Source organism: Mus caroli, chromosome 13 (genome assembly GCF_900094665.2).
Source record: "Mus caroli chromosome 13, CAROLI_EIJ_v1.1, whole genome shotgun sequence".
Classification (NCBI taxonomy): Eukaryota; Metazoa; Chordata; class Mammalia; order Rodentia; family Muridae; genus Mus; species Mus caroli.
In genome coordinates, this window is record NC_034582.1 from 44,122,838 (window position 1) to 44,134,171 (window position 11,334).

The 11,334-nt window shown below is 45.1% G+C and overlaps 1 protein-coding gene across 1 annotated transcript in view; it reads right to left on the minus strand.

Annotated features, from left to right (window-relative positions):
* Positions 1-11,334, minus strand: part of LOC110307650 (constitutive coactivator of PPAR-gamma-like protein 1) — an 85,540-nt gene that overhangs the window by 3,271 nt on the left and 70,935 nt on the right. The window contains exons 13-17 of the mRNA XM_021179888.1: positions 9,400-9,609; positions 7,296-7,479; positions 6,687-6,824; positions 3,257-3,398; positions 2,780-2,876 (exon numbers count right to left, since the gene is read on the minus strand). Coding sequence (XP_021035547.1) covers positions 2,780-2,876; positions 3,257-3,398; positions 6,687-6,824; positions 7,296-7,479; positions 9,400-9,609 — 771 coding nt within the window. The remainder of the gene's footprint in view (positions 1-2,779; positions 2,877-3,256; positions 3,399-6,686; positions 6,825-7,295; positions 7,480-9,399; positions 9,610-11,334) is intronic.

Consider the following 11,334-nt stretch of genomic DNA (forward strand, 5'->3'; position numbering starts at 1 on the left):
TACTTACATATAATCAATAAATAAATCTTTAAAAAAAAAAAAAAAAAAGGAAGAACAGTCTGAGGGGCTGGCGAGACGGCTGAGTACTTTTTCTAGCACCCACATGACAGCTTACAACTGTCTATAACTCTAGTTCCAGGGGATCTGACACCCTCACACAGGCATGCATGCAGGCAAAACACCAAGAAATTCTCACAAAAATTAAAAAGATTATTTTTTAAAAGTTTGAAAAGGAGCGGGCGGTGGTGGCGCATGCCTTTAGGCCCAGCACTCGGGAGGCAGAGGCAGAGGCAGGCAGATTTCTGAGGCCAGCCTGGTCTACAAAGTGAGTTCCAGGACAGCCAGGGCTATACAGAGAAACCCTGTCTCAAAAACCAAAAAAAGTCTGAAAAGATAATGCTCTCAGGGAAATAGGGTGGAGCAGAAAACCTTTACAGCAGTAACACTTGGGGAACACAATGGCAGTGAAGACCTGGTCAGCAACACTGTGGAGTGTGTGACACCAAGAGTGACAGCTGAAACATGCTATGAGAGGGGGATTCCGTGTGTCCTGGACGGGCACCAACTGTAACAAGGAGGTCATTCTGACAGGAGACAGGGTAGACAGGAAGGCACAGAGGGAATGCAGTGCTCTAAGGGAATCCACCTGTCTTAGTGCTGTGAGCCTAAAGCTGCTCTAACTTCGTCTTTTAAAGAACCAAGCAGCTGGGCATGGTGGTCCACACCTGTAATCCCAGCACAGGGGGAGGCAGACAGGTGTTGTACATTCGAGGCCAGCCCAGGCTACAAAATGAATTCCAGGACAGCCAGGGCTATGTAGAAAGGTCCTGTATTAAGAAACCATAAACAAAAAAACCCAAACAACAAACAAAAAAACCCAACAACAACTAGGGTTTTTACATGTGTAAAAATACTGCCATTCTGAGTTCAATCAATTCCTAGACTGCACATAAAGGTCAAAGGAAAAGAATGAACGCCAAAGTTCAGCTTTTAGCAGCCCATGGCCCAGTGGCAGTCCATGGATGCTGATGCATACATCATATCACTCACATATAATGACAAACAAAAATAAATACATAAGTGTGACACAGTGGCACACAGGGCACAGCCGCCATAACATTAATCCCAGTCAGGATTAACAGAACAGGGAATCCGCTAGGAATTTGAGGCTAACCTAATCTACACAGCAAGTTCCATACAGGGTTATGTAGTGAGACTGTCTCTGAACAATAACAATCAAAACAGAAGAAAGAAAAGAGAAGAACCCTAGAGGTAAACTGTAGCCTAAGTTGTAAATCAAAAAAGGAGAGAGGAGACAGTCCATGAAGAGTCTGCCAGATATCGAAGGTAGGCAGAGAAGAGCAAGCGAGCAGGCAGCTGCACACTGAGGATGAAGACAGCGAAGCACCACCATGCCACTGTAGACAAGTTCCTGAAGGGAAAGATGGAGGCTCTCTGACTGAGGCAATCAGAGCAGCAGTGCCAGGGGATTCCAGGAAAGGCAGCAAGTTTTCACGGAAAAGCAAAGCACTCTGGGCACTTAGGACAAGCACACAGGTGAGTTCAGTGGGACGGAGGTCAGGGGACTCTGACAGCAAAGCTTCAGGTATGGAGAAAATGACGTAAAGCAAGACAACTGTGAAGAAAGCCTGCAAGCCAGTGTGCTGACTAGGAAAGCAGTTTTCACACTCAACAGCTCCCCTCAGTCCTTCCTGAGGAGTCATTCTTCAAGAGCCCAGTGAGAAAGGACCCCAGAGACCAGAACAGAGGCTCAGAGCCTGGAGGGTACATGGGTCAAGAAGGGATTTATAGAACCAAGACAAATGAGGCACAAGGGGAAGAAAAGTAGAGTGGATCATGGCTTCCTGCCCAGCTACAGATAAGAATAGCACAGCTACAGAAGGTACACATACACACATACACACACATACACACAGCACCGTGAGGAGGTACTGAGCCTGTGAGAAATCTGTAAAAAAGTATTGAAGCAGGATTCTCCAGGATGGACAAGAATCCATTTAGACACTACATAGTAATGCCTATCAGCTGGAATTCAACAAGCATTTCATTGAAACAGTGAGTGTCAACAAACTTTCTCCACAGGGCATGCATGAGGCACAGATGTCCTTAAGAAGACATCCAGGAGTTCATCCAGGGAAAAGGACATATGATACAAGAGATCAAAGAAAAGCACATACACAACAGGTATACATAAGACCTTAAAAATGGGGCTGGGAAGAGGGAGGGCTAAGTACTAGGGCCCCCTCACAAGGATCAGGGTTAGATCCCAACACCTGCATGGAGACTCGCAGCTTCTATGACTCTAGTCCCAGGAAATCCAACACCTTCTGCTCTCTGAGGCACATGGTGCCCAGACACACATGCAGGCAAATATTTATACACGTAAAATAAAAAAGCAACCAGAAGGCAGAGGTAAGTGGATCTCTGTGAGTTTGAGATCAGCCTGGTCTACCTAGCAAGTTCCAGGCCAGCCAGGGCTACACAGTGAGACCTTGACTCTAATTAATTAATTAATTAATTAGATTAGATTAGATTAGATAAAATAAAATAAGATAAAATTTATTTTCCACTAAAGAGTGGCTATCTTGGAAGAGAGGGCACCGGATAGAGTTCCTGAGCACAGGGAAATGATTCAAGTATCAAGTCAGAAGTCTGACAAGTACCAAATAAACTCACTGCTCTACAGTCAGAACAGAGGCAGGGACACTCCTAGAGGGGAGACATGGCAGGAGTGAAAGGAACACTGTGGGGACATTACCTGAATTGTTCCCTGGCTTTTGTAGCCTCTGCCGTAGTACCTTCCACCTCTTCCAAACGTTCTAATCACCGGAGTGGAAATAACACCCCTTGGACGCCTGGGTCAATACAGGAAAACAAGAACAAACAGACTTAAGTCTCTCAAAGATGATGTTTAAATTACTCTTGAGTCGATCTTATGCTAGGTGAGACATTAAGAATTAAGTATGGTCTGATTAAATGCAAGGAATCATTTTTCTGGTTTATACCCGAGGCATTTGACTTCAAAACTAATGCTTGGAACATTTTTAGATAATAGTTCAATAACTGAATAATGAATGCATGGTTAATTATTTAATAATGAAATACTGATGAATCAAACAATTATCTAATGATATGTAAGAGTTTTCTGTAACACAGGAGGAGCAGTCGAAGGCTGCCTTCCGCACTTACACAGAGTCCAGCAGCCCAGCCCAGCCCAGCCCAGCCCAGAGCTTACCCTCGCGTTGGTCCTCCCACAGACACCACCTGCAGAGGGAAGGGCCCTCGGCCCCCACGGCCCCGTCTGCTCCCAGCCCAGTGGCCGACCACGGTGCCAGCTATTTCTAGCTTCCCTCCCTGAGAAGGAATAGGTTGGACTCCTGCACAAAAGACATAACAAAAAAACAAACAACAACAACAAAAAAAATCATGAGAAGACAAGAATCTTTATAAACACAGCATTAGGACCAACAAAGGGAAAACAAGCAAAGTAACTCCTATTTAGTTCTGGTTCCTATTTAGTAAGAAGCCATTACCCTGCTTTACGAAGATTTTATTACAGAAGGTTCTCTGAGCACACCATGCAATTGTTGTTGTTGTTATTATTATTTTGGTTTTTTGAAAGCAGGTCTTTCCATGTAACTCTGGCTTTCCTGGAACTCTATAGGTAGACTAGGCTAATAGCATCAAATTCAGAGAGATCCACCTGCCTCTGCTTCCCACATGCTAAAATGAAAGACATGCCAGGCCTACCCCAGAGATTTCAATCTGCAGTTAAGAAGCTATAATAGAGGGAAGGATGGTAGCAAACATCTGTGATCAAAACATTTGGGAAACTGAGGCAGGAGGATTGTGGATTTGAGGCCAGACTGGACTAGAGGGAGACCCTGTGTAAATTTAGAGAGAGTGAAACTTGAGAAACGGCTCATCTATCCATTAATGGTGCTTACCACCAAGCCTGATGGATGACCTGCGTGCTATCACCAAGTTCCACATGTTTGTAGGAGAGAAACAACTCCTGCAAGTTGTCCTCTGACCCCCATAAGTACCCTGCAGCACGTTCATATGAAAAATAAATAAATGTTTAAAAAAACCAAACTAAAAAAAAGAATCTACAAGTGAGTTAGATCCTAACTGCCACAGTGAACTCCTATTTAGGGAAACTGAAATAAGTGTAGCTGGCTGGGTGTAACTGGGTTGCCTTCTGCACCACCAGATGGACTTGTGTACAACCTCAGTGTGCTTACTTCCATATTTGTGTCATTGGCCAAATATTAGGGAAATTAATCAATACCTATAAGCACTCCTTCCTCTCTCACTCTCACATGAGGAATGGAAGCCAGGGTCGTGAACAAGCTAGGCAAGTGCTTTTCCACTAATCTATATGCACACACCATGAATCCTGGAAACAAGGTCTCATTGTGCAATCCAGGCCAGCCTCTTGACCTCTTGCTTCTGTGTGCTGGGTGGAGTTAAGGCGGACTACACACAGCTCCACAGTTACCACACTGCTAAAGTAGAACTGCCTTAAGCACAAACTTAAATATATGCTGCACTCACCAACTTCTATGAATTACCGATGGACTGACTATTCCTGTTTTCTCACCTAAGAAATTCCTTAATCTATTACATTATAGGAAAAAGGGTTAAAACAAAATGAGCTTGAACATCTCATTCTGAGGTTATCACAAGCTCCTTACAATCCTGATGTTAAGCCAGGTGCCCATGACCAAGCCCACTCAGCTTCTGAAGACAGGTAGGACTTTTCAGCTCTGGAAACAGTATGACTACAAGGTTACCCAGAGTGTGTCAGACCCATCCTCTTTGAAGAGGCCCGAGTTTCTAAGACAAGATCTTAGCTGGCCAAGAGCTAGCTATGGAGACCAGGCTGTGCTAGAACCTGCCTCTGCCTTCAGAGTGCTAGGATTAAAGGAATGTGCCACCTCACTCAGAAAAGATATTTTAATAAGTTTATCTTATGCTGATATTATTTTGCCAGGTAATTAAAATAGATAGATAGATAGATAGATAATTGGTGTTTGGGGACACAATGTCACCATGTAGCATTAGCTGGCCTGAAACTTGCTATGTTTACTAGGCTAGCCTTTAACTTGTAGCAATTCTCCTGCGTGCCTTTAAAAAAAAACAAAAAAAACAAACCAACAACAAAAAATTCCTTCCCCCCCCCTTTTATTAAAAATAGGTTTTCCCCTCTCACATATATATCCTGATTATAGTTTCCCATTCTTTACTTCTGCCATCTTCCCCTCCCTTAGAAAACAAACAGACTTCTAAGGGATAATAATAAAATATATAAAAAAAAAAAAAAAGAACAAAAACTGACACATTGGAATTGGACAAAACAGAAGTAAAAGAGCCACAGCAAAGGCACATGGAGACCCACTCATTCACACACTCAAGATCCCATAAAACAATAACCCAGAAGCATAAGATATACTCAGAAGACCCAGACCTGCACAGACCCTGTGCTGCTGCCTCAGGCTCTGAGTTCCTACGAGCTTTGACCATGCTGTTTTAGAGGCCTTGTTCTCCTGGTGTCCTCCATCCCCTCTGGCTCTTACACTCTTTTGCCTCCTCTTCTGCAGGGTTACCTGAGCCCTGAGGGGAGGGATTTGATGGAGAAATCCCATTTAGGGCCTGCCCCTGTCTTCTAAGGGCTGAGATACAGGCATCTATGACCACACCCTACTGAGACTGAAATTTTACTAAGTGACTTTACAACTACCTTCTGTCTTGAACACCATGCATGCACTTGTACTTCAGGCCCACAGCCGATGGCTTTAGGTGTGCACTGCACAGCACAGGTGACTCTACAGCTAGGAGACATGGTAAGTTCCCTTTACCTCCCTCTCCTTGCTTTCCCCAGCCACAGGACAGGCAGCATCGGAGTACAGCTCCACAGGGGGGCTGAAACACATCATGGTGAAGTTGCCCTCAGAAGGGTGAGGAAGAGGAAGATGAGGGCCCACTGGGCCGCAGGGAGCGGATGCTTAGCCACATCTTTCCATACACCATGGTTCTTGCAAGCCACTGTAGTGCCAGGGAACTGAGATGACAAATGCTACCATCCAGAAAGACTGCCTATCCTGAAGTAACTCAGATTGCATCACACCAATCTTGCAAAATGACTTGATGGTTCAAGTGCAATGAACTATTTTCAAAACTCTTCCTCTTTACAAGATAAATATGAATGGAGATATAAGGAATATTTACAGTAAACTATCATACATTAGAATTTTCTTTAAAACAAACTACCAGAGGCTTTTATGTGATAGAAATTCTGTACCTGCTTACATCTTCTACACAAGTACAAGCACCTTTACCAAAAGACAGCTTCATGATATACGCCACTATACAAAACTGGCAGCCTAGCCTGAGAGCGTGAGGTGTTGGACAGGTCACACTGATGCATAGACAAGTTGTCTTCTAGGTGGACACTCAGTGGCCTAGCCTGGAAGGAGAAGATAGGACAGCTACGACAGGGCCACTGCACAGACCTAAGAGCAGAGAGTCAGTCAGGGACCCAAGAGAAAAGTCACTGTGTTAGAGAAGGCTTGAAAGGACAGCCATGGAGGGAAGGGGCTAGATGCTGGAGCAGAGAATGCTGGAGCAGAAGCTTGGAGGGGTGTGGGTGTGGTAATAATTACCGCCCTGGGACTTGCTAGTCCTGCTGCTGTCACTGCCTGAGAAGGCTCCACAGTGTCCCGATGCTGCTGTCACCCGGAAGGCACGGTAAGGGCCTGTTGCTACTGTTTCCCCATAATGGCCTCCGAAGCCACAGACTCCTGTATCCAAAGTGGAGAAAAACAGGAAAAGCATGAGAAGTGGGTCTCAGAGGGAGGACCTCCTGCAGGGAGAACAGCCCCTGTCTTTGTCAGCGTCTGGGAAGAGGTCTCCCAGACCCTCTTGCTATCTCACTATCCATCAATCATTCCCAGAGGCCGGCACTACAGGCCAGCCTCCCTTAGCAGTCATTCAATAGGGCACTGGCTGTGTCCTCCTGAACACCCTGGAGATGTGGTACGAGAAGAGAGCTCTCTGTGAACCAGAGGAGTTTACTTCCCACACATATGAAATGTAACTAAGATTAAGGTGACTCCGTGTTCTTTCTCACAGCTCCTTCAGGATCTTACTCTCTCATCTCTACTTGGGAAGAATTACTGGCATGACAGTGCTTCCTAAAACATGGCAAGCTGTGGTGCCACCAGAAGGACCACACTCTGCCCCACTTGAAAGATTTCTGAAATATGACTCACCTGCAAAGCCCCTGCCCCTGCCCTGTGAGGGTGGGACTGGCCCAAAGTGCCGAGGGTATACAGAGGCTGGGTAGAAGGGCAGAGCAGGAGGCGGTGGGAAGGGCAGTGGGTGGTTTTGCCGGGAGAAGCTGAGGCCCTCCAGGATGCTCTGGCGCATCTTCTCAACCTTGGCAGCCTGCTCCGCCTGAAGTCAATGGACACACAGTAAAAACATCACCCATGAGTTTTAACAAATTTAAATAGTCACTAACAAAACGGAACCACTGCTGTGTAAATCCCCATCTGCACAGTCTCCCAATTCTTTATTTTTAATATTTACTTTATGTTTAGTTGTATATCAGTGTGGGATTTCTCATATGTACAAAGTGCCTGTGAAGTGGTCAGAGTCAAGCCTATCCCATCCCCTGAACTGGTGATAGCCTTTTGTGGGAGCTGGGAACTGAATTCAGGTCCTCTGTGAAAACAATACATGCTTTCTCCAGCCCTCACCTACCCCTAATACTTACTCTTACCACCTAAATCAATAGTCGAGAGACTTCTCTGGCCACTCTCAGACCCGTATACAGCAGGATGTAGAGTATGACAAACTGTCCTTGCTGAGCTCAAATGGGACAGCACACTACCTAGTGCAGCTCAGAGTCCTGCTGGCCCAGCCCTGCACTTTTGCCCTTCTTGCTGGCTTCACTGGTTTTCCACAGGGCTGAAGTGCTCTGAGGGGCTTGTAAATGAGTAATCAGCTGTGATATGCCACAAGCCTTGCCACTGGCCATGAGCGCAACCCTAGTGATCAAGCAACAATAGTAAATGAAATGTTTATCAAGAGAAGCCACGCTCTCTTCTCCCCCTCTTCTCTTTCTGTCGCCACCCTGTCTCTCCCTCCCAATAAAACCTCTTCTATGTGAAGAAAACAAAGAGAGAGAGAGAGAGAGAGAGAGAGAGAAGTCACACTAATGACTGAAAATATTAGCAGAGCCCTGGGGAACCCAGGCCTGCACTCCTGGTCAAGATGGTTCCCACTCACTGCCTCAATAGGCAAGGATCTTCCTGGGACATAACGTTCTCTCAAGCAATGAGAGAGACTCTGTGAACCACTGGCAAGATGGCAATTTTATGGCATAGTTTTTCTGGGATAGTTTTATGTCAACTTAACACATGCTAAAGTCACCCGAGTGGAGGAGATCTTAGTTAAGAAAATGCCTTCATATGGCCAGGCTGCAGGCGAGCCTGTAGGAAATGTTTTAAATAGTGATGTGGGAGGGCGCAGCCCATGCTGGGTAGTGCCATCCTGGACTGGTGGGCCTGGGCTCTGTAAGAAAGCAGGCTGAACAAGTGTTAACAGTTGTAGCTCAATTTTGGCTACTTTGTGGGTTCTTTTTTTTCCCCACCCTTCTCCACCCCTTTCTCTACCCGTCCTACCTGGGAACACTAGATAAGAGAGAAAAAGGATGAAAGGGGAAGGGGAGTGATCCCTGAATAAAGTCAGGGGTCGGGGAGGGGTGATGTTATCCTTAGGGTTCGTCCTGCTGATTACAGGAGTTGAGTTCCTTGGCCAAGTCTGATCTTCACCATCGTTATATTTACTTTCTTGTTTCTTCTTTGTGCACACCTACTTAATAAACCTCGGCCAATAACCAGCCAGCAACCCACCAATCTCTTAGAGCCCCAGCATTTATACACCCTCTGAAAAGTCCCTAGAATTCCAAAGGTCACACAACTGCAGAAACTATCTGCAGGTGACAAAACCAAACCCTGGCTAGAACAAGCATGGGGCAAATCACAGTCAGCTGCTGTGGACAGTCTGAAGCAGCCCCACATCCCACACCTGGGAGTAAAACGGAAACATCTTCTTATAATATTTCTGTGGTTTTTAAAAGAAAATTCCAAAATTCCTCCAGGGCTTCTACATCAGCTCCTGCCCCTAGGTTCCTGCTCTGATGTCAATGACAAATGACAACATGGAAGCAGAAGTCAAACCCTTTGCTCTCCAAGTTGCTTTGGCCATGGTGCTATATCACAGCAATGGTAACCATGAGTTAGACAACAGGTTAAGCTCACACATTCCATTCCACTCTAGTCAGAGATGGCTGCCCTGTCCCCAACATACCTGACCATCACAGAGGTCGATGAGTGGGGTCTTCTCCCTGCTGGCTTTAAGAAGTTTGGACTGGAAGAGCTTCCCATCGAAATACATCCAAGGACAACAGTGTTCCCAGGGGATGGGCTGTCCACATGCGTCATTAGCAAACAGTGCCATGTCTACTCCGCTCATGAAGAGAGCCGACAGCTGAATTCCTCTCGGGTCTAAGTTGTCAATCTTTTAATGGAAAAGAGTAATTTATATGGAGTAAGAGTACTACAGTATCATATTTTCCTGCTACAACTCCCCAAAGTTAATAGAACTTGATCCTCATCACAAGAGGAGCACACCTTGGCTTCACCCAGCCCGTCTTACTCAAAGAAAGCCACATTTTATGCTCTTGGAGTATTTAAAAATCATGTTTTATGAACATACTAAGTAGTTTGCTGTCTGTGAATTAATACAGTGAGGATAATATGATGCTTAAGGATAGACATGACGAGGGACCTGATGAGCTACATACAGTCTCCTGGGCCCAGAGCTCCACAATCTCTTCAGTAAGGCCTAACTCTTCAGATCTGAACACTGGTCATGGGATAACAGAACAGTTTTCAAGTAACTGTATTAGGAAATTAGTTGGCATAATTTCATTTTGAAATAAATTTGTACTATATGTTTGTAACTTTATATGTTGTTTCAAAGAAACTTTAAAACTGTCCAAATGTTTCAGGAGAAGTGAAAGAAGGCACAAAGAGAAACCCTGTCCTCAAGCTGTGCTTTGCTAGCACTGGGGAAACTGTGTCTTTCTTCTATGCTGAGTGAGCACTGTGCCCACCTGGCCAGAACTGTCACCTCAGACAGTGGGCAGGCTAAGACACCTGACACAGTGCAATCAACTCTTGATCATCTATATGTGAAAGGCCTAGTTTGTGGATTATCTAGGACAAAGGTTTAATTCTACGATGGTTTCTTTCTTGTCACCTCAATGGCTTTTCAAGAATAAAATCTTTAGAATAAAAACCTTTTAGTACAGGTAAGGTCACACTGTGGCAGAGAAGCTGACTTTTTGAAAATGGCATTGTATGAAACACAAAAAGAATATTTCAGTGCCAAATGCTAAAGGACTTATGATTATCTGCAAGTATTTCCTATCACATTCTTGCCGATCTTTTCTAAAGATTTTAGTCAATTTAATTAAACTTGTAAGGCCTAGGAGTCAAACACTGTTTACTGATCCTCCTATCTCTCTGGCCCCTAAGCATATGCCAACATGCCTGCCCAAAAAACTTTCTATACCTCATGTGAGAACCATGAGGGCCTGAGGTGATGGATTAAACGAACTTTCATTTTTATGTGCAATATATAGACAGGATCAGTCTGAAACAAATGGAAAGAACACATATGTTTTCTTGAGATCCCCTCTGTGTGCTATAGAAAGGAAAGAGACTCTTCACCATAGAGAGTAAACTGGCCTGCAGGAGAGCAGCTAAGCAGAGAGGGCTGTAAGCAAACAGACACCCCAGCACACAGGTCACCCTCCCACTTCTACGGGAAAGTAGCTAGGAATCCTTCCTAGTCATCTGGGCCACTGCTTCCACCCAAGGCCTCTGTGCCCTACACCAAAGACTAGAAAATCTGGATCAAAGCTTAGGAAGAGATAGTAGTACTGTAAAGGTTCTATCTCTATGAAAATGTTCTACATGAAATACTATACCACCTATCTGTGGACACAACTGTGGCAGCCTGAAGGCAACTCTTAAGAGTATGGGTCATGCTCTCTTGCTCTCCCCCTCCGCACTCTCTCCACATGGTCATGGCGGGCCTCTACTTCTCATCTGTCTCCCTCTTTCTGCCTTTCTGTCTCTACTATCCTCTTAACTCCCCCCATGCCCTGAATACACTCTATTTTATATGAGAGAGAGAGAGAGAGAGAGAGAGAGAGAGAGAGAGAGAGAGAGAGAG